The sequence below is a fragment of the Notolabrus celidotus genome, chromosome 3 (genome assembly GCF_009762535.1).
Source record: "Notolabrus celidotus isolate fNotCel1 chromosome 3, fNotCel1.pri, whole genome shotgun sequence".
Classification (NCBI taxonomy): domain Eukaryota; kingdom Metazoa; phylum Chordata; class Actinopteri; order Labriformes; family Labridae; genus Notolabrus; species Notolabrus celidotus.
Window position 1 is genome coordinate 5,027,825 of NC_048274.1, and position 24,380 is coordinate 5,052,204.

At 40.0% G+C, this 24,380-nt stretch overlaps 1 protein-coding gene across 1 annotated transcript in view; it reads right to left on the reverse strand.

Moving 5' to 3' along the window:
- The window catches only part of LOC117810693 (trichohyalin-like), a 28,950-nt gene extending 10,943 nt beyond the window's left edge, over positions 1-18,007 (reverse strand). The window contains exons 1-10 of the mRNA XM_034680621.1: positions 17,897-18,007; positions 6,426-6,681; positions 6,131-6,249; positions 5,131-5,959; positions 3,245-3,364; positions 2,709-2,732; positions 2,515-2,556; positions 1,481-1,512; positions 1,135-1,219; positions 105-245 (exon numbers count right to left, since the gene is read on the reverse strand). Of these exons, the coding sequence (XP_034536512.1) occupies positions 105-245; positions 1,135-1,219; positions 1,481-1,512; positions 2,515-2,556; positions 2,709-2,732; positions 3,245-3,364; positions 5,131-5,959; positions 6,131-6,249; positions 6,426-6,681; positions 17,897-17,955 (1,707 nt within the window). The 5' untranslated portion in view covers positions 17,956-18,007. The remainder of the gene's footprint in view (positions 1-104; positions 246-1,134; positions 1,220-1,480; positions 1,513-2,514; positions 2,557-2,708; positions 2,733-3,244; positions 3,365-5,130; positions 5,960-6,130; positions 6,250-6,425; positions 6,682-17,896) is intronic.
- Positions 18,008-24,380: the final 6,373 nt, after the last annotated feature.

The window sequence follows — 24,380 nt, forward strand, 5'->3', positions numbered from 1 at the left end:
AAACTCAGCATAAATAACTTGTCAGGACTGAGCAGCAGAGAGAGTACTCATTCATTTACGTTTGCTGTAAACAGTTCATATGAAAGTTAAACTTCATGTCTAACCTTAGACGGTGTGACTGTCATGCTGTTCTGGTTCCAGGCATCTCCTCCCTCAAACAGGTTCTTCTTTGAGGAGACGGGTTCTGCTGGACTCGTCAGGTCGGTTGGCACCTGACTGCCTGATCTGCTTTCTTTTGATGAGACCTGTGAAAAACAAAGTAAGTTTACATTTATCATTGTGTAAATAAGAAAAAAAAGACACCCACACACTGATTATTTAACCTTAAACTGTCTTTCTGTATCTTTAATCTTTTCTTGTGTCCTAAAGTGGATTTTATAACCTTTCACTTTGTCTGTGTTCATAAATCTGTAATCCTTACTACTTAGTCTTCTCAACATTTCAATGTTTAAATTGAGATATGGGGCTGATGTTGGTTTTCTTTTTGAATGATTAAAGCTGCCATGAGAAACTTTCAGTTTTGTGTTGACTCTGGTGCCCCATGTTCAAAGACATACATCTCATCCCTTTCTGATCTTGTCCTGATCATACAAAGGTAATATTCTTTTGACAGAGAAATCTTATTGTTCTCTTCTCACAGTCAAAATTGTCACTTATCGTGAATATTTGTTGTTATAAATAACTGCTCTTTCTTTAGCCTTATGCAAATTATCTGGCAGACAGCTACCTATTCTCAGAGTTTCAGGTTTTGAAGATGCTCATAAAGAATTGTCAGTCTTGTTGGGTATGGTCTGTTTTTCTTTGGTAGGTCATGAAAATGCATCTGTTTTAATTTCAGTCTGTTTCAGAACCAGTTGAAAACTCTTCAGGGGGTTTAATAATAAGAACAATTTGTGTTTGCAATATGTAAAGGTTTGGACTGACTCTGATGATAAACAGGTTTGAGAGGATAAGAAATAAAACATGTATTTTGGAGGCGTTTCTTCAGACTAAAGGTAGCTGTAAGTTGTAACTTTACATCTCACTTATTTTATGAACACGGCGATGCAGTGATGAGGTTGATATCCATTGTGGTTTCTTTTATGAGTCAGAAAGAACAAACACACACGTCAGAGCAGCTTAGCGGGGTTTTACCTCAAGGGCGTGTGTGTACTGCTCCAGTTTCTTGTTAATCCTTGAAATAGGAACAGGTGGGGGGGTCTTCTTTGTGCTGCTGGTGCTTCGGTTAAAAGGATAAATGCTCAGGTTAGTTTTGTTAGAAATAAACTCTCTTGTAAATACAAATAAAGATGCAGTTGTTTGAGTTGCATACTATTACTGAACATGCATATATATACATTTTCACAAGTTTTCAAACTCTTGGAGTGGGGTAAAGTTCTTTGCAGGTACGTGTAGAAGAATCCAGGAGACAGGTGACTCTTTTGATGAACTATCACATCGTTAAGTAAATCTTTTCAGTCCTACAAAAACACAGACTCACCTTTTCCTCAGAGACTCAGTCCTCTCGATGATCTGAGGAGAAGAAAAGACAATCAAAGTAAAGACTCACGGTGATTATACTGAGGGATGTAAAACAGACTTCTTATTAGGGCATTCCAGTACTGAAATACAAATTGGCACAAAGCTGTAATTTTTTGTTATTAAAAACAGATTTTTGTTTCATAGAACAAAGCAGAAGCGTATGTTCTCTTGTTGCTCAGCTTTGGAGGGGTGTGTTGGAGAAAACCCTGAAAATCTGGAACATGGGATAAATAAAAATGAGCTGTTCGCTGCAAGAGGTTCTGTGTCTCCTCACAGGAGGAGGTTTTAGAAAACTTCAAGCGAGGGGGGAAAACTTTTCATGCAGCCTTTATTACAAAGTGATTTACATTTGAACATGTAAATCACTTTGTTTGTAGGATTAAAACATTTCAGGATTACAATGGAACAAAGAAAGTCAGAGAACACAACACATTGGATAAAAATATATTACAATAATACTTCAGTCAGGAACATTCTCGTCATAGATTTGAACCATTTATCTCCAAATGAAAATAAAGTCATGCTTGTTGCTATAGGCTCTGATTTTTAAAGTGCTCCATGGGTTAGCCAAGCAGCAGGCTTTGGCTTTTCGAGGGAAAACATTGCAAAATCCCCCGCAAGGGAAAAAACAGACATTTAGACGAGAGAGGAGGAGCAAAGCTTAACCAGCAGCAGGGGAGCGTGGGCAGCATGGGTGATGCAGGGATCAGTGAGAGAGAGGATGGGTTTAAATGGACCACCTTGTCGTTTTAATGAGCTGTGATTGGAAACAATAATTCAAACGGCAGCCTGTCAGATGATAACGTATGACCTCCGTATCCTGCATGAACTAACGTGAAGCTTCACAAGTTCAAATCAACAACAATAATAAAGGAGGGAAGATATGATGGCAATATATATATTCTCTTGATACAAAGAGTAGAAATAGACCTTCTTTAGTCTTATGTCAGCTGCTGACCTTTGACCCCAACATTAACCTACAGCAGTGCTCACCTTGCATTTACCATCTGTTGAGGTTCTGCTGTTTGCTTCATCCTGGAAAGAGACACAGATCACTGTAAGCTGCAGAAGTTAAATGACTATAAATAAAAGTGTCACTTACAGTGTACATATGCATGATAAACATCAGTCCAGCACACTGACACACCTCAGGTCAAACAGTCAGCTGACACATGCACAGGACTTACCGGGTAAAACTGGACAAGGAGTTTCTGGTGGAGAGAAAGGAAGCATGTAAGAAACAAAATATAATTGTACGGTTAACATAACTCAACATCTCTCACAACTTTACATTCAAGGCAAATGTGGAACATCAACTTTCCCTGCTGAAACACATCAATCAAAATGTGGACAACTGCTTTCTGATATAAGATGCAGGATCCCGCTCCAGACAAGTGACAACATTCTCACTGAAGCTGGAGACAATCTGCTTTGTTGGAAATGTTTAACCTATCATTATTATTATTTATTTTGTTTTACCTAAAGCTAAAAAATCCTTTACTGATAAATAAATGAACAGAACAAGAAAAGGCAGACAACAGAAATTCATCAAGAAAAAAGGAAAAGAGAAGCTCATTAATGAAGAATTTGCTGTTTGACACAAAAAATCTGATATGTTACGTCACCTCTTCTTTGAAATAAGGGTTGTGCTCAAAAAAGGGAACACAGTGCTGTTTGAATGTGGAAAATGTTGTTAAAGACCCCCTCCGGTGTAATGAGATACCTTAAATGTGGGGCTCATGGGTCCGTAGCAGTTTAACAGCTCCTCCCCGTCACTGCTGCTGCAAACAGAGACCGCAGATCTTCTGTTCATCTCCTCACTGCTCCTGCTCTCCACTGACCACTGAGACAAAAAACAAAAAAGATATGTCAGCAGCATGACACCATTTTCTCAGCTCAAGTTTGTTGTGGTTAAATTAAACAATTAAAAAAGTTTGAATGCTGTCATAACTGCAGGTATGTGTCTATTTAAGTCTGGTATCTAAAACCCCTCTAGTCTCTTTTCATACAGTTTTTTGCAGAATCAGTCTGCACAGGATCAGATATTTGGTATTGGAGTCGTTCTGGTTTTCTTTTGGAGCATGAGGAGTATCATCAGCTAGAATTTCAGAGGACAGTTGTTGCATGCAAGAAAACAATCCGCAAGAAGAGACTGGAGACCGACGCCATTCTCTCTTGTCAAGTCTGCAGTCTGCAGTCAGAGTGTAAACAATGGCCATAGATTGAATATAAGTCTCAGTTAGACATTCTTTACTGCTAACCGCTGACTTCACCAGAAGCCCCAAAGGTTGTCCTGTGCTTTCAAAGGCTGCGTATCGTCAGATGGTAGCCGCAGGGTTCTGTGATTGAAACCAGCTCAGATGCCCACACATGCTGTGTTATTAAACAGCACATAGCTCAGGAAACACTGGCAAACAACAGGTGCTAAAAGTACAAATTTGTTACACCTTACATCACTGTTGCTTTCCTCGGGCTGCACGCCTCATTTCTGCACTCTTTGTGCCAATGCTGCATTCTTTTACTTTATTACATTCAGATTTGAAGCCCAGTTGAATTGAAAGATTAATGAACTGTGAGTTTTTTAAAAAGCATGCCTGTTTTCAAAATTAATGTTTTATGAAACGCTGCGGCCCATCGTCACCACAGGATGTTAAAAACTGGATTTAAAGCCACTGTGAGGAATTTTTAACTGAACTGTGAAACGGACTGGAATTGAGACTGATGCCTCTTTAATAAGAAAGACAAGTTCTAGATTCTAGTTTTCAATGCCTGAAACTGCTGTGAGGGGGTTTGTGTCAGACCAGACAACTGACAGCAAGCTGGAGAAGCAGTCTGAGTGATATTAATCAACCACTGAAAGAAAGCAGGATGACTTTTTGTTTGTCAGAAACAAATACTTTGGCAGAATCAGCAGATTAATCAAATCTGTCTTGGCCCAAAATCAACGGAAACTGAAAGTTCCTCCCAGATGCTTCAATTTACAACACATACATCCTTTAGCTGATGACATAATGCACTATGTGATGATTTTGAGGCTTCTTATGAACACATCCTTTGTTTCTCATCCACACACACAATGAAACAGACGCATATGCAGGCAAGTAACACAGTTCATCTTCCTACTAATGTTTGTCACTATTTCAAGAGTGAAAATGTTGATCTGTTTTGGAGGGAGAGGCTGTCTTGATATAACTGTGCTGCACGGCTGCAGCTTGTGCTGCGGTCTGCATACCAACTGCATACAAATTCTTGCTTTTGCAGCCGGTGTGAAGCCAGGCTCAATGTGCTCAACACACATATTAGTATCTGCTTACTAGATAATGGAATTTTTTTAAGTATAACTCTTAGGCTGTAGATTCATGCTCACTCCATGCTCACATAGAGTTCAACATAATCATTCCTCCTCTGAGGAGCATGAACACCCTTTAAGTTATTGGTGTTTGTTTGGTGTATAAACAGAAACTATGGTGAGGTTTTGATACTGGAGGAAACGGCATCTAGTCAACTAAAACATTAGAATCCATCCTCTGGTGATCATGAATATTTAATGCTATACCTGTGAGAGAGGAAGTAGCACATGTAATGGTAAAACAATAATGGAAGGCCAACCTCATCTGGCATCTTGTGCTCTTCCTCCTCTTCTTCCCCCTCTTCCTCTTTATATCTCTCCTCCCGCCTGACTTTTAAATCCTCCTTCTCTTCATGAGTGAAGCGTAGCTCCTCTTCCTCCTCATCATCTTCATGTCTTTGGCTCTGTTGGGACCTCCACTTCCTCTGAGGTTCAGGGTGCACCTCCTTGTCTTCCTTCTGGTGGGACCTCCATTCTCTGTGTAGCTCAGGCTGGACCTCCTTCTCCTCCTTCTGATGGGACCTCCACTCCCTCTGCAGTTCAGGGTGCACCTCCTTGTCCTCCTTCTGGTGGGACCTCCATTCTCTGTGCAGCTCAGGCTGGACCTCCTTCTCCTCCTTCTGATGGGACCTCCACTCCCTCTGTTGCTCAGGCTGGACCTCCTTCTCCTCCTTCTGATGAGACCTCCCCTCCCTCTGCAGCTCAGGCTGCACCTCCTTCTCTTCCTTCTGATGGGACCTCCATTCCCTCTGCAGCTCAGGCTGCACCTCCTTCTCTTCCTTCTGATGGGACCTCCACTCCCTCTGCAGCTCAGGCTGGACCCCCTTCTCCTCCTTCTGATGGGACCTCCACTCCCTCTGCAGTTCCGGCTGTACCTCCTTGTGATGGGACCTCCACTCCCTCTGCAGCTCAGGCTGGACCTCCTTCTCTTCCTTCTGATGGGACCTCCACTCCCTCTGCAGCTCAGGCTGGACCCCCTTCTCCTCCTTCTGATGGGACCTCCACTCCCTCTGCAGCTCAGGCTGCACCTCCTTCTCCTCCTTCTGCTGCTCCTGAGTCACCTCTTCATCCACCCTGCAGGCCCCTCCTCTGTGTGAGAGATGATCCGACGGGTCACTAAAGTGGTTAATGTGAGAAACTGACATTTTCAGATCCCGTTCAGTCAGTTCAAATACACCAAGAGAACCAGCAGAAATAAGTATACATGCATGATGACAGCAAAGGTAAGTCTCTTTAAAAAGCAGAGAGTGAAGAACACACCGTGTCTTCATCGTCCCTGCCACCAGGTAGGACGTCCTGTCAGGCAGCTTGACGTCCTGTGGAAGGAAAACTGATGAGCTGTAAGACGTCCTTGCTTCCTTTCTGTTGATGTTGGACATCTAAAATGAACCAAAAGGGAAACAGCTACATGTTATTCAAGAGTAGAGGAAGAATTCAGATCCTCTACTACGGTAAAAGTGCTAACATCACCCTTAAATAATACTCACCTAACTTTAAAATCTATTTTGACAATGTTGAGTATGAGTATTTAAATATGGTCTGTATTACAGCGTACCTTCTCTGTGGGCCTCGTGGCGGCCTCCTGGGTTTGATTCTTCTGTTGTAGCTTACATCCCTCGTCTTTGTCCTCCTGCTGTTTCTCCACTGCAGGTTCTGGTTTCCACTGTGATGTTGAAGACTTCTGCTTTCTGGCGCCGCACTTATTCGGCACCTCCTGTTCGTTACGGTTCTCCAGCCTGTGACTCCAGTCGCTGAAGCCTTCATCCTCCTCCAGAACCAAGCGACAGCTGGGCTTCAGCTCCTCATCAGACCTGAGGAGTGGAGAATCGAAACATGACTAAGGGATCTTTACTTTGAAGAAATACAGATGTGATGCAACCATGTCATTGGTTCAGAGCAAGTGGCAAACTCTGATGTTGAAAAATTAAGTCAGTGGAGTGAAAAGAATAAGGGCAGCAAGCTTCAACCTCTAAGACAAACTGATGCTCAATTTTTTTTCTGCAGAGTTGAACTTGTTTAGGATCTGATCATTTGTTTAAATCATCTCTGTTTGAATGTTACAGTAAATTAATTAGATTTATGTAAGTTGTTTCATATTTGATTTAAGATGTGATACGTGATATATTTGGTAGAATGGTGCAGCATGGTGCAGAGCAAAGCCCATCACGTTTTGGACTGGATCCAGTTTAACACCAGGTGTCATCTAAAGGTCTCTAATGGGGCACGGTGTTGAGGCAGGTGGCAGGTGGCAGACGGGACCTGCAGCCTCAGGCTCCATGGAAACAGAGATTGTATCCACAGAAACGATACACAGAGAGGCACTGTGGCCTCCTGATCCAGGTCGGCTCACATCAGCAGAGTGGAGCCCCTCAGCGCTAACAGTTCACCTACAGGCTGACACTCAGCTGTGTTTGTATAAACTTTGGTTCATTCAGGTTTACAAAGGCTCATTACAGGCTGTTTCAAAAACTACTGAAATGTTGTAGACTAAAGAAAGAAAGTTTTCTGCAAAGGAGCAATCCCAGGTACCTGTTTTTGAAACCTGAAGCAGGGTCACTTTTTTTTTCTTCGCTTGTTCTCCATTTTTTTGCAGATCGATTCATCAGGGCTCCTCACGTGTTCCCCCTTTCAGTAACAACTAAATTTGGTTCCCAAAATTTGAAATGCAATCTCCATAAAAGTGTCAGTTGAGTAACATGATTCATTTTTGACTGTTGTGTTTGTCACCCTGTATTTGTAGACTCAGACTAAAGACAGTATGGTTCTTCATCACAAAATTTAACAGTATACTTCCTGTAAGATCTTCTCTGACAACATATTATAGAAGGAAAACTGTAAGTGTTTAAAAACTTCTGAACTGAGGGGATGTAAGGTCACGAGATGAGGAAATAAAATGATATTTTTATGTGCAGATACAACACAGGGTATGCATTTCAACCCGAAGCAGAGACACATTTCTATTATGTATTTCACTTCTATCTTTTTCAGAGATTTTTCAGCACTCCTTGCACAAACCCCCTTCAATTACAACCAAAAAGGCTTACTTATCTTATCTTAAAATGCCACCCCAAAAGTGATCAATTGAGTTATTATTTTTCTTGTGACAGTTTAGTTAACAACATTTTTGTGGGAGAAGCCTGAAGATATTCCTGCTTTCCTGCCTGTTTTGTCTTAATCACTAAACTTCACTGTCTGCTCTCTGTTGGAGCTTCACTGTCGACCTTTTGTTAAACTACAGGCGGGTTCATTTTCAAAGTTTCCAGGCAGGAAAAAACCACGAGCCCAATAAGTGAACAGTGCACTGTTTAATGAGTGATCTAAATTTAATTTCATGCTGCTGTCAACAAGTCTGATCAGCAGCTCAGTGTCAGCTAATGATGAGGAATTTTCCTCTCATCATATCTCAGAGAAATCAAGCAGAAACATCTTCCTCAGCTCATCACCTGCAACATCGCTGGACTGTGAAACAGAACTAAACCTACTGATTAAACAAGTCTTTTCCCCTGTCATCAGCACTGCAGGTAATAGAGACTCAGCCCTCGACTTCAAGGACAGTGTTGCATGAAGTCTGTGGCATTAACCCTCTCTAGATGATGAACGTGAAACAACAGCCAGCAGCCCGTTAGCTTCGCTTGGCATCATGACAGGCAGCAAGTGGAAACTCCTAAACCTCATTTATTGACACGTGGTGCCTTGTTTGTTAAATGGCTTTATTAACTGAAGTGTTAAAAGGACATGTTGCGGTTTTATAAGGTGTGATGTGGTGGACTGAACTTGGCTGTGAGCAGGAATGTCACGCTTAAACAAAGGAAATATAAAACCTTAACTAGTGAGGAGATAAAACCAGATATTCACTGGAGGACGAAGTCAGAGGTGGCTGTTGTTTACGACTGACGCAAGCTGTTTCCCCTATTTCTAGTCTTTATGCTGAGTTAAAGCCTTGTTCTGACTGCATGTTAAATGTTCGTATGTGAGGGTTTTGAGTTTTTTATTCCCTAAAACTTCAAACAGAATGACCAATATATCTTTTATAAACAATAAGCTGCACTTTGTTACTTTTTTAGTATACTTGCATTGAAAGGTTTGGTAAATTTGATTTCCAAAGTTATTATTTTTAAAGTTTACGTATACATGAACACTAAGACAGGTTTGAATTGACTTATTGGTAACTCTTCTAAGAGGCAAACATGTTATTTTGACTGGGACTGCAGTAAATGTAAGCCTATGTTACAACAAAAATTTACAGATAGATACAGTTATAGCTCTTTTTTCTTTGGATGGTATATATCTTAAAGGTTGAGATAACGGTGAGGTCCTAAAGCTGTGGTGTAAGAGTTCCCGATGCTTACGCTATGTTGTGTGGGAGATCGCTGTGTTGGGGAGGCTCTGGCCATGGGAGACTCTCCTCTCCTCTCTGCCTCTCTCTAGCTCTCCTCCTTCGCTCCCGCTCCACCTCCTCAGCATCCTCCTGGCTCCTCTGGGCCGTCACCCTGCAACCAACACAGACACCAACAGACATCAGTGCATTTCTATAGCACTACAAACACAACGCTCTGAAGAGTGCAGTATGTTCATAAAATTTGGACTCACTTCACAAAAATCTGTCAGTTTCCAAAGCTGATTATAAATCATTTTTACTCTCCTCTCCTTCCTCATGATGACATCAGCTGCCTCAAAATCTCTCAATACCTCAGGGCTTGAATGCTCCATATGCACAACATGGCTGTAATGTTGACACCCTTACATTTCACACATATGTGAATGTTAAACATGTCATTTCAAAACCATGTGCAGTAATCTGCGGCCAGAGCAGCTTGCACTCTTCTGGTTTCAGTTTTTTCCTCCAGATGTTGGAGCCCGGCTGCAGGGATTTGTTTCCCATTTAGACACAAGGGCATTACTGAGCTCTAGCATGATGTGGAATGATAAAGTATTGCTCATTTGAGCTCATCCCAAATGTGTTGGAGGAAGTTGAAGTCAGGGCTGTTTGCACGCCACTAATGTTCTCCCACACAGGCTGCAACTCCTGGGGCTGGACATTGAAGCCATGGCAGAAGTGCAGACTGCAGTTCCTCAACAGGCCACTTGAGACTGGCTGCAAAAACAGAGTCAGTCCTCATAGGGTCTCATGTTAATGTACCCAAATTTATAGCAGAATTAAATGTGGTTAGAGTTAAGTACAAAGCAACAGTTTTTGTCTCTTCCGCTGATTTCAATCCTTCAGCCATGTTCATGTTGTTGGTGCAACAAAACAGATGATGTGGCTTGCAGTACAGATTACTGCAGAGGACAAAAGCTCAAACCCACACTTGCAAAATGAAGCTATTGGAACGGTCTCCTCAGTCATAGTCAACATTAAAGAAAAAGGTTCAGGCGTAAATATCTGGACCACGTTCTTCGCTCTTTAAAACCCTTTGGCTTCCAACTACTCATTAGTCACATTTCCTATTTGTTATTTGTTTGCAACAACAGTGAAAGGTATCCATGGAAAGTTTGATGTATGTTTTTCTTTTTCAGGTACGGTAATTGGATCTTAAATTACTTGGAAAAAATGTGTTCACAGAAAGCTCATTCAGCTCTATTGTCTGATCAGTTTTTAGTTTCCAGCGAGTCGGACTCGATAACAATAAGTCTCTTTATTGTTTGAGCACATCTGGCAGAGCTTGAGCCAGCTGCTGTGCTGTTTCGCTTAATTTAACTCTCTGGAGGGAAACAAAGACAGAGGGAGGGAGGAGGTGAAGGGATGGAGGAGGAGGAGCCGGGTGGATGATGGAGGGAGACCTTAATCCCGCCTGGCGAACTCCATCCCGTCATGGAGGTCTGGAGAAAGTCTGGAATAACGAGAGCTTTGGAAACTCTCAGTCAGCTATGTGATTGGATGTAAGTTTGAAATCTCTTGGGAGCACCTGTTATTGGGTACAAACACTTTTTCCCCCTCAGTCTGATGTCATTGGTTTTAAAGGATAATTACAGTTTACAGCTTGGATTTTATTCTGGGGATTTAGCCACGATAACATTAAATTAACCAACGGAACTGCTGAGATCTCAGAAAATGTGATGCCATAACTAAAAATATCAGACTGGACATGACAAGAAAGTCAAACATGAGTTAAGTCCTGATGTCTGTGGATGAAGGAGGAAATGAAGTTGAACAATGAAAACAATAACACAATCTGTTTGTGGTGAAACATCTCGAGCAGTTTACTTCTTCTGAACTTAATGTGGTATTGTAGTGCGCACTCAGTTTTTCTGTGGAGTGTTGTACTGGAGGAAAGTGAGACTGACTACCAAGGGCCCTAATAGATGAAGGGGATTGCAATGGGCCTGATGTAAAAAATATTATTCAAAGCTTGATTTGAAAAGGAAACTGGACTTGGTAGAAATTCTTGAAGACGTTTCACCTCACCTCCAAAAGGCTTCTTCGGTCTTTCAAGAATTTCTACCAAGTCCATTTGCCTATTCAGATCAAGCTTTGAATCACCATGACCTGGATGGCTGAGAACCTTCACAGACATGTGAAAACGTAAGTTTTGGTAACATGTTTCTTCTCTCTAAGTTAAAGCTCACATGACTGAATTAAATTGGCCAAATAAAGGAGCACGAGTCTTTGTCTTGAAAAAGTGGAGTTGCTCTCTGAGACTTCTTTCACCTCTACAAAATACTTCAAATGGTTTAGTCAACACATTTTTCTCCACATTCTAAATATATATCTGTCCACGTCAATCTTGGCTGTAATAGCTCTCATGTTAAGAAAGACTACTGAGTTTATAAGTTCTGTTAAGCAGGCTGTGCTTGGAGTATCTAGTCACTCTGTTCATACAGAGAGGATACAAATCTCCTCTAATGTAATATGTGAAATTAATTGAAGGCACACACCGCCACAAGGTTCAACTTTGAATAACACAAGTCCTTCTTTGTGTTTTCTTAATGCCAAATTAAACAAATTTTGAACTTAATCAGGCGTCATCAGCTGTCTTGATTTAATAAACTCGGACTGCTGAGGTATCATAAGATGAACTTCATAATTACTCTTTACACAGAACAAGGCCTGGTTGAATCTGCTGCTAAATGCAGATTATGAATCCAGTCACGTCACTACAGCAGCACCATTGAAGTAAAAATCAGGCCAAACCTTCAGCTTGTTGGTTCTCATTAAGAAACACATAAAACATGCAAACCGTTCCCTTTAACCGGCTGGTTCTGTGCAAATTAAATGCAAGTCCTTCACAGTAAATTAAGATTAATGTTCCTGACATGTCCAAGCATCAAACATTTGGCTGAATGAATGAGAGAAAAATCAAAAACAAAGTAAATCATAAAAGGCTGATGTGGATGTCATGTTGGCTGTGTGTAGTTGAGGACACTGTCCATGAGCGGCTGAGAGTCAAACATGCTGCGGTCTTATTATGTGGGAAAGTGACCTACATGAGGTCATACTCAACAGGGACGCAGTGGGAGCCATGTTGGCGAGAACTGGTTTTTGGTTTTCTGTAAATCAGTTTGATGTGTGATATATGGGGCTGTTAGGCTGCTCAGTCTGAAGTTTTTCAGGGGAAATGGGTCAACTGGGGATCAGATTGATCGTCTGGGTTTCATCATTTCTGCCTGAAATGCAACAAAAAAAAAGGAGAAAGAATTCCTTTAAGGCCCATATCCTTCCTTTGGCAAAAGGTCACATTTTTTAACTCCCAGCTCCTTTATGTTGATTCTTTACTCAAAGCCCCCCTGAGTATATGTTTAGAACACAGTCTGATACAGGTGTCTTTATATGACCCACAAAAGTGATTCAGACCATCAGGAAAAAACAGATAATTCTACAGAACACAGTAATGTTAAATGTCTGTTATTTCTTCCAAAGGGTTTTGGTCAAATTAACTACTTTCCCATTGCCCTTAGCGGACACGCATCCCTACATTTAACTTGCTCTGTTTCACCTGATAAGGATTGAGGTAATATTATTAAAGAGCTTTGGGATGGAGAGCAACAATGTTCACACTTCATGTTGTGTTTAAAAAACACTGTTCCTTGCCCTTTGACCACTGAATGATTAAATGGGCATGCGTGTCACTGTCCATGGTGCTGAAGAGGAGCACAGTGACCGCTATCCCTCAGCGGGTGAGACATGGGCATCATAAACAGTTGATTAGTGGCTTAAAGAAAACACAGCAGCAACAAACTCTGCAACTGCTCAGCACCCTGACATGCGCCGAACCCTGATGTGCGAGAAGTTGCGAGGGCCCGTTAAATGCTACTTGCAGTTTTAATTTCCAGTTGTTTTCTCCTTATCTCATGATAGCAAAGCTGGTTTTCCACAACAGTTCAATTTATGTCATTTTGAGAAATAGCAGAGCTTATTTCTTGTGATAACAGGATCATTTTCTTGTGATCTGGAAAACAGGACATTAACGCCTGACAAACCATCAAAACCAGGTGGATTTCAGCAGTGGCATGTCATACCGTCACTCCCACCAGCCAGTTTGGTGAGTCACATTTTAAACTAATTGTAGTCCTCTCAAAAGGTATCTGAAATAATAAACTGATAGCTGTCAGACACTACAACTCCCATGAGCACAGCCTGCACACTTTTGTTCCTCATTGGTCCATTCTTAAAGCCTATTGCCTTGTGCTTGCATGCTAGTAATCAACTACACTGTAGAACATGATGTTTATGCACAACTCAGCAGAGAATAGAGAAGACAGTACACCCATGATATCATCTCTCTCTGAGTGGAGCAACAAATATGTGACTCAGTTCATTACACCAAAGAGTACTGCACATGCTGATTATGGCTAATTTAGTTAACTCATTTATTAAAACTCAAATCATGTCATTAAATTATTCAGATTCTCACTCAAAAGTTATAAAAAGATCATGTTTTTGAACATGATGAAATGTTCAAAATCAACAATTCACTGCTACACATTGTGTGGTTGAAGTAATTGAAAGATTGTGGTTTTATAAAAATGCTAATGAGAGTTTTGTGTCTGCCTCTCCCAGAGTGCTTTTGTTGTCCAAGCTGAACCACAGGCCAGGTTCTGGATGCAAACCAAACACTGTGTTTTAGAGTAGCTTTGTACATCTTAACACTAATTTCTCTCAAATAGATGCTGGCACTGAATTAAAATATTCCATGCAAGGTAAAGATACAACAGTATGTAGGGAAAACATTGTGCTGTATCTAAATTGATCGTATGTGTGCAAAAGATAAAAATAATATCTGTAAGGACTTCAGGGGGCAGCATGAATATCTGAGTGATGACAAACTACACATCAAATCCACAGCTGAAGTCAATTAGGCCCTGATCTCTTCAGAAGGCATTATGGGAAGTGTAGAAAATGACTTAACAAAGCTGATGTACATTATGAACCCAGCTGTAACAGGGTTTGTCTCTGCGGGACAGTCTATACCTTCAGGTAACCTTAGAGTCTGCTCAGACGTTTAACACCACGCTGTGGGGCGCACACGTGAAAAGAGCGAACCGTGGAGGAAATCTGTGCGATACACATCACTTTTTCCACCATTTACACAATGAGGCAATGGAGGGCCATGGAACGGCTGGTTCTTTGACAGTGTGTGCATGTGTGTGTGAGTGTGTGTGTGTGTGTGAGCAGGAGGGGGTTCAGGACCCAGCCAGATGATGTCATGGTCGTTAAGGAAGTTGCAGCTATAAAAGAAGCCATTGAACCCAGAGGCTGGTGTCATATTCAGTGAGGTCACGCAGCAATGTTCCACGGATCACGGAGGAAACAAGAAGCACACTGACAATAAAAGGGCAGCAGTTTGAAGAGGGATGCAATTATTGAAAACAAGACAAGAAATTAGCCTCTCCTCTTATTTATCAGGGGGATAAGCACAATAGAGATCACTCAACTGTACTCGCTAACAGCTGGTACTTCCTCAACTTTAAAAGTTCCTGGGACTTTCGCCTGAGCATCATAGTGACAGCATCAAATAGCTGTTTCACCTTTCTTTGAGTCAGACTTGAACTGTTTAAAACAAGGATGTAGCTTCTGCTTTAAAAAGTGAAGCCAAAGTGTAAGTGCCTTAAACCTATTACTATTTTACAGCAGCCAGCGGGGGGTGACTCCACACGTTGCAGAAAGAAGTCAGATTACAAAAAGTAATTAGAAATGAGACACTGTTTCTGTAACTACCTTTATAACCACTTTCTTAATGGGTTAATGGTCCTTAATTCTGTTTTTGAGTCTGGTTTAATACAGAGTGGTGTTCTTTTTTGAAAACCAGGGTCCTGTTTAGAGGGATACTGACAATAAAGCATGAGTGCACTTCCTGGATTTGACAAATCACTTCTACAGAGGCCAGTAAACCAGGATGGAGATCCAACCTCATGTACAGACTTTGTCATAAACATTTTAGTGGCGGCATCATTTTTCCAACAAAACCTTCACAAGAGAAGGAAATATATTAAAGGTGCAGTGTGTAGAAATGTGAATATTTAGCGATATCTAGCATTCTATATGCTCTCTTCATCTCCCCCTTTATCTGTAAAGTGACGGTGGCCTTTGTGGACACAATGCTGCTGCAATGCATGATCAGTATGAGCCCTCATTTTTCAAGTTTTTGGATATAATGTGGAGTTCAAGCTCTCATTCTGCAAATATGCTGCAGACTGTTTAAACAATCATTTAGCAGTGATTTAACTCCACATGAAAGTATCAGCTCAGCTTCACTTGGTAGCTTTTCAGACTAAAAACTGTACCTCTTACAGTAAATAATTAGCTTAATCAGCTTTTTTGCCATTCTTGCCGGCCACAAATAAATAAATAATATCAGTCTACTTTTTTTGTAGATCGTCTTGTACACAATTATTGTTGCTATTTAAATAAATTGTTTATTTTCAATATGATCAGGATTTAGAAATGGAAAGGTAATATAGCCAGCAAATTACATCAGAGGACAATACCTAATACAATAAATCCTAAACTGCTTTCTTTATTACATTTAAGAGCAACTGCCCAGCTTTAAATATCATTCATGTCAATATATACTCAGAAAGATTGGACCTTCTTTAGCAGATCATTAAATCTGCTGCATCCACATGTATGAATCATCACATTTTCAACATGAATCTTGATCTTTCGTTTTGTATCTTTGCTCCGAGCTCATCTTTTGCCTGGTGTTCCACACGGTCTCATTCTGGGTCCATTATTTTTCTCTTTGAATTAACATTTTAGGCTTCAAACTTTCGGGAATGTTCTTAACTCCATAATAGTCTCTGAATTTTAGATGTAGAGGCAATGCAGAGGAACTTAACTGTTAATACTACTACATCAATATGACCACAATAACTGACCTCACTTCAGCCCTCACAAGTTTTACTTCCCGTCATTATTTGTTTTGAAACTTTAAATAGCTGTTTTGAGATTTAAGAGTGTTACATTCACTTACATTCCATTCTTAATTGTCTTGTTTCAGTAATTCACACAGATTTTAAGACGCTGTAAACATGGCTGACAGGACAGACACTACGTCATGCTCTCCACAGTCTGTGATCCCCCAACATCTCTGCAGATCATGCCTGGATATTACTGCTCCCCTGGCATGAAAATGTCAAGTATTCAGGATGAATCAGATGATTAAACCTCTGCATCACACTGGTGTGAGATAATGGTGACCCCACTTTAACCACCTATAAATACATTGGTTGTTTATGTCTGCATGTAATCCTTCTTCTCATAAATCATAAAGTTTTACTGAACTCAACATTTTTATACCTTTAAACTTTTACAAGCATACGGCCCAAAGCGCTTCACAAAGGAACAGACAGTAAACAAGAGGAGAAATTCATAGTACATAGCTAAAGGTATAAAAATGTATAACTAGAAAAGGATGGCAATAACATAACAGGAAAATAAATGAATTACTGCAGTAAAAACAATAAAATGTAAAATCTATAAAATAAATAAATAATAACAATAACAAGTTAAATAGTGACAAAATTAACATCAGAGATAAAACTGTGATCAAGGCTTTTAAATTGTTCTGAAGCAACAAACAGGTTAAAATGGAAAAAAAGTTTTAAAATTAGTGACTTTTAAATTGTAATTAATTTTGTGTTAAACTTGCTGCACAAAAATCCTGCTTCTCCCCTAGAACTTAGGGATCGGAAACCTTTTCTCAGCAGAGTTGATGCCCCAAAATCCTAATCATGTAATAATTAGACTGAACCTGAGTCTGAATTTTATAGTTTACCATTCAGTGTTATCTTGGTTATTATTCAGAATCAGAACAACAGGAACAAGATCCTCCATGAAGGTATTGTTCAACAACTATTACAGCTGACTGTGCCGCTGCTTATCTCCCTCACTCCAACAAAAAGACGTTATCTTTGGTGTCTTCCACATCAACGGATTTCACAACTACCCAGAAGAAGTTCAAGGGAATGATTACATTGGGCTTCTGTGAACTTAAACTGTTTGACTTTGTGGTTTCTCCCATCTGTTTTGATAAAGTATCAGAGGCATCATTACCACATACGCAACAAATGTGTGTCAATCAGTGATACGTTGTTTCATAAGTCTTCTGCTGAGTTGAAACCTAAACTGTCAAATAGATGCAGTAACGTTATAAACCAGCCTGAATCACAAGTCAAATATTATTTAGAGACTTGGCTTGACTATAACAACAGTACTTGAGTGAATGCAGTTACTTTTGACTGTGTGTTGATTAGAGTTTTACTGTTTTTGGAAGAATGCACTGAAAGCTTTTAGGATACTCTTGCCCTCCATTATTGCTTCCTCTTTGTATGATTGAATTACATTCATCTCACAGCACAGGTTGCATTATAAATATATACACCCAGCAGTCTATGAAGTAGTTAAGTGACAGAAACATCAATGCATCACTTATGCCAGTCAAGTAATATAATAACATGATTTAGGAGTCAAACCAGTGAAAACTGTGCAGAAAACACAATCTGAAAATGACAGGTTTGACCCTGCAGGTCAGAGCACAAACAAACAACAAACACACCTGTGGTGTGTTCAATGAGTGTTTCTCTCACCTGATGAGGTTCTGCAGGAGCTGTCTGCTGGAGCTCTTCCTCTTGATGGGTTCTGACATGGTGGACTTAGCTGCTCCTGGTCCCTGGTCCTTGGTCCTGATCCGGGTCCTGGTTGACTCCTAACTCCTGAAGGCTCAGAAGTTTCCTACAGCTGCTTTTCTGTTGTGTTTGGTCTGTTTCTGTGGCTCATGCTGGCCTCTCTCTCTCTCTCTCTCTCTCTCTCTCTCTCTCTCTCCTCTCTCTCTCTCTCTCTCCTCTCTCTCTCTCTCTCTCTCTCTATGTCTGTTTAGTCGCAGCTCTCTCCTCCCTCCATGTGGTTTTCATTGAAGCTTTGTGACCCCCCCTCCTCACCCTAACAGAGGTCATGTGACTCCCCAGGGGCAGAGTAAGATGATATCATAACAGTGGATCGTTGATAATATTATATGCATGTGTATTGTGCATATTCATATTGTGAGGGGAGTGTCAGTGGAGGTACTCTGTTTCTCTTGAATGTGAATCATGCTGCCTGTTGTCCGGAAACAAATTCTTGCTTCACTAACTTCTCTTTAAAAATGCAACATTCACCGACCTGAAGCTTTGTCTTGTCTTTGCTCTGAATATAACCTGAAATCTTATACTTTATTCTCATTCTACCAATCCTTATCTCTTACACATGTGCCTGATTTCTTTATGATTTTTGTCTATTTTATGCACCATCCTTCAAGAAGTCCAATAACCTTTGAAGGATCTTTCACAGTTTGATGAATCCTCTTAACATCTTTGTGAAATGTTACAGATCCAGACGCTTTTTTTCCTGTTCTGCTACAAGTGTTTCAAAATAATGACGCCTGTTTTATGCATGAACAATTTCAAGTCCCCAGTTTGGCAAAAGTAAACAAAAGAGTAAACACTTTGCACAACAAAGTCAAGATACGTGTGTGAAGAAAGAACAGTAAAATAAAAAAGTAGTGCTTTTTATGAGTGCTGTTATTTATGCATTAATAAGGTGCATTATAGTCAGAAATGCAACGTTATATTTTTAAATCATATGCTATATTGGCTTGTTTGGAACTGTGGTTACACTGCTGCAGCACCTTCATACTCATTTTATCAATGAAGTCTTTAACTTACCTTTCACTCTTTATCTTTATTTGCTTCTTTCTGATGCTTAAACTTATCTCCCTCTTTGCTTTTTATTGTTTTAATTACATATATTCATATTGTTGTGCATTAGTCTCTATTTCTAAATCCATTTTTGTTTTTTAATGTGCTCCATGTTTTTGTCATTATTTTGAGCTTTTCTTGTTTTCAATTTCTGTAAACATGTTTACTGCCTAAAACTTCTGTGAGGTCAATTTAGATGGTTATAAAACTGTTGTAAATTTATATCCAAGCCCTGCTGTGGGGTAGGTTTCAGGCAAGGCGTTTTTTTTTCACAGTGTAGCCAATATTCACGGTGAGATGATTTAAACTGCAATTAAACATCACACTGTTAAATAAATACATTTACACAATGCAGGGTGTGAACTGGTCCTCCACTTATTTAAGGAAAACAAGACAAATGTATATATTTACAAGAGACAAACTGCTCAAATGAGTACAGTTGTGCTCAAAAGTTTACATACCCTGGAAGAATTTGTGATTTTTCCGGCCATTTTTCAGAGAATATAAATGATAAGAGAAAAACTTTTTTTTCACTCATGGTTAGTGGTTGGGTGAAGCAAAATTTTCATCAAACAACTGTGTTTACTCTTTTTATATCATAAAGACAACAGAAAATATCCAAGAAACCATAAATTCTGCCAGGGTATGTAAACTTATGAGCACAACTGTATTTCCACAAGATAAAAAAAGCATGTATCTAAATTTGACCGTGTTAGAAATACTCTGCAGGTAATGAAATGTTAATTTTCAACTAATGTGGAAAAAAACCCAGGTTATTCTTCCCTTTGTCTCTTTAGTTCAGGGTGTTGGTCTTGGAGTAAACTTAAACTAAAATAACAATGCACCCAGTGCACAGCGTGACGGTGCGGCTGGAGAAGGATGAGCTGGATCTGGTTTCTGTTCTGCAGGTTATGAATAAGATATAACAGCTCAGAACAGGAGCAGCTGCTGGAGGCCTCGACCTGATCCACTCTATCACGCAGAGTCACACACATCACTGTGGCAGGAAAAAGATGCTGTAGATTGTTTGTTTGTTTGTTTGTTTGTTTGTGATCAGACACTGAGGTGAGAGACTCAGATCTCTGCCTCTAAACACTCAAAGACAGAAGTGGAATTTTTCTCTTTCAAAACTCTCTGTCTATCAGTCCAACACTCACAGATGTGCATTAGGTCACCCAGGCATTTCCAGCCAACACTGATTTACACACACACACACACACACACACACACACACACACACACACACACACACACACACACACACACACACACACACACACACACATACACACATACACACACACGCACATACACACTTACACACATGCACACTCAAATTTATAGCTCGCCCACCCCACCAAATCCTGAGGGAGCTTGAAACACGCACAAACACTCCACAAACTGTTGCCACAGTAACACTCCCTCACCACTGAGACAGTGTGTGTGTGTGTGTGTGTTTGTGTGTGTGTGTGTGTGTGTGTGTGTGTTGCAGCAGCTCTGTGTGAGTCTGATGGTGACGGACGGAGCCGCCAACTTCAACACTTTCTCCAATATTTCCCAACAGAGGAGTTCAGTCTGGAGAATCACACAAAACACAAGCTGTGACGACTGTGTGGAGAAAAACTGTTTACCAAGCAGGTTCAGTGAGAAGACGGATTGTTCTCCTTCTTGTTTTTATAAGCTGATCATCATTATGTTTTCAGTTTTTATTAAATGTCACCTACTGGACTTAAACATCTCAATCAGAAGAAAAAACATTCAGACAAGTTTTGGAAATGTTAAGGAGTGCAGTGCATCTAAAAGAGACTTCTGTGAAGAACTTCTCTCTTTGGTGCAGCTCAGGCCTTTCTCTCTCTCTTTGTCTCTCTCGTCTCCCTCCTCTCTCTGCCTGCTATTAGCACTCAGGGAGGAGGAGGTGATGAAGAGGGACAGGTAGTATAGAGACGGTCTCTCTGTCACTCTGTCACACAATCTTTGAGCATTGCTTTGTTTTGTTTTCTCCTTACCTCTCTTTCCCCTAAGTGAGATCGTTTCCCCAACATGACATACACTACCAGTCAAAAGTTTAGACACACCATCTCATTCAATGTTTTTTATTTATTTTAATTATGTTCAACATTGTAGTTTAATACTGAAGACATCAAAACTATGAAATAATCTGGTTTTGCCATAATCTGGATTACAACAGTAGTCAAATAGGGCTATCCATTGTGTACTAACCCTACCTCTGAACAACACAACTGATGGTCTCAAACACATTAAGAAGGCAAGTCATTCTACAAATGAACTCTTGACAAGGCTTATGTTAATTAGAAACCATTCCAGGAGACCACTTCATGAAGCAGACTGAGAGAATACCAAGAGTGTGCAAAGCTGTCATGAAGGAAAAAGGGGGCTACTTTACAGAATCTAAAATATAAAACATAATCTGCTTTGTTCAACACTTTTTTGTTTATTAAATAATTCCATATATGTTCTTTCATAGTTTTAATGTCTTCGGTATTAATCTACAGTGTTTACAATAATTAAAATAAATACAAACCAGCACCTTTCAGACCGGGGTCTCCAGTCTCTTCTGATTCTGTTTTGTTTACTTGATTTTGAACATGTTTGGTTTCCCTTTAAATAAATCTTGGTTTGGGCTTGATCTTTACATCTTTAGTGGCATCCTTTTATACGTTTCAGCCTCCACTTTCCAGCCTTAGCCTCTGTTATTAAGGAGGCTGAAACAGTGCCCCTTGGTGGATGTCCTAAAACGGACACAGTGGTTGTAATTAAATCCATCACTCACTAGCGACAGTTCGTCTGTGAGTAGTCCTGAATGGATGTATTTAGCAGAAAACAAATGAGGAGTATAAGGGAGAGTTTTAAATGTAAGAACTTCTTAGAGGAAACGTTTGAATTGTTTCTTTTTAAGCTTGGGCATAAATCTTTCCCTCATATCTCAGAACTTGATGTCAGTAAGTTGTCAAACAGATATTTCAGGTTTTACACCTCTAAAACACTCTACATTGGGGTCGCTTATACTTAACTGCTTTGTTTTTATTCAGACTTCTTACTAGACTTTGTGAATCTATCACTCACATGTCTCTCCTCGCTGAAATGCAATCATTGTCTGGATCTCTTTAAGTCCTTCTGACTAGTTCATGCATCTACAGAAGTGCCAGAAGTGAAACTTTCTTTGCATTCATGCTGCTTCTCTGTTGTATCTGGGTTCATAGCTTAAATCAACAGGTTCCTTTTGTATTGTTACCATAAGGTCGACAGGCTGTTTAATGAGTTAAATGTACAATTTGAAAACTCCTGTCTTCAGTTGGGGCCTGAAGGTTGTTCTCCTCACTGAGCCTCAACACCTCATCAGTCTCTCTGACCGCTTTAAACGCTGCCAGCTGTCTCATAAAGATGGCGTCACGTGCAGGAAAGCAGCCGCTGCAGATCCAATCCAGACAGCAGATGAGGGAACGGATTCAAGGTGAGTGATGTCAAGAAGCAGCATTCAAGAGCTAATCCAAGAGGGTAAAAGTTGGTGGAGCCTTTGGGGGAACACAGCTTGAAAGGAAACACTGAGTATGTTTTTGTTTCAGCGTAACTACTGATGGATGAACTGGTGCGTTTAATTCTCTGACATGACGAGAGTGGAAAATAAGAAGTCAGAGGATGGAAGGCTAATGTGGCTGAGAGTCAGAACTCATCAAAGACAGAATCTGTTTCATAAAAGCTCAAAGAGGCGAGTTTTAAGCTTCTTTGACAGACTCTCTGGTATGAATAAGGAATTAATGTTACTAATTGATCCCCTGAGAATCGTTTGATTGTTATTAAAGAAGAGAGTCTGATTTTGCAGGTTTCCTGGTAACATGCAGTTCAACAAATTATCACTAGGTGGCAGATGCACGTCCCCTGACAGGCTGCTACATCTCACTCTCTAGCTCCCCCACCTGGGCATTTCAAATACTGATGTTTCTGAAGATTTCCAAAAGCTGAGTCTAAAATCCACGTTGTTTTTGTTAAACAAGAAGGCCAAACCTAAAAGAGGTCTGATGAACAACCCTGCTGCTGGTGGTTACATCAGGAAAGGTCAAGATTCAAGAAAGCTTTATTGCCATGAGCTCACACACACAAGGTGGTACTCAACAACACAAGAAGATGAAGACAAGACAGTGAGGGCAAGAAATACAGAAACCTAAATCTAAAATTATTAATACAAATACGATCTGTAAAAAGAAAAGTATAAATATACAATTTAAAGACACATTCAATTTGTCTAAGCCAGAGTGCACATTTAGCAGATGATAGCATACATAATAATAAATTAGGTTACAAAGTTGAGGAATTCATAAAAGTCCTCAGCTTTCAGCATTCGTGTGCTGAGGATCTGTACACCAAATTGAATTCATTTCAAGCTTCTTAAACTGGAGCAAAGAGGACTGACTGATCAACACCAAAAACAATCAACACAATACTTCCCTCTCTGGGACGAGCAAGCTAACATCGCTAAACACAGAGTTGGGTCAGTGAAATTGAATGAACAAACTTGTGGATTTCTTTGGCAGTGAGGGATGTGACTTCCACTTCCATTGGGGTCTAAACCAGAGCCGGCCCTAACCGACTTGGTGCCCAAGGCAAGATTTTAACTGGTGCCGCTTGTACTATAACTAACTCCAACAACAATCACATCACATATACACTGAAAGACAACTGACATCCAGCTTTATGTTTTACAGGTTTCCTTTGTTTTAAAATAAAAAGGACCTCTAAAAGAACATTAATAAAATGGTAATAACACTGATATTTAGCAGGAAAATAATAATACACTTTCAAAATGCATAATGTAATAGTTGTAGAATTTATTCAGTCATTATATAACACAATGATTTTCACAGTGCAGATACTTTAAACAAAGCAACAGTAAGGCATTAAGTGATGACTGAAAAGGCTGAAGCAAAATGCTTATTTAAGCCTAGCCTACATTTTCTATCTAATTAAGCTAACAGCTTCCAAAGTGTAAAGAAAAAAACAAAACAAAAACAGGTAAATCATGAACACATAAAGACTTCAAAAACTGCTTTGCATACCATTATTTTTAAAACCAAAAGTGAATCACAAGCTTTTAAATTTTTACTGGCATCATTCCGCAATTTAATCCAAAATTAAATTAGATAAAACAATATTGTTTTTCCTTTTATCTTCAAATTTTCTTCCTAACTCATTTTGCAGCGCCCCCTATGGATGGCCGGCGCCCCTAGCATTTGCCTATACTGCCTATGCCACGGGCCGGCCCTGGTCTAAACAAACAGTGTGCTGGACTCCTAAATTTGTTTTTTGTTTTACATCGACGTGG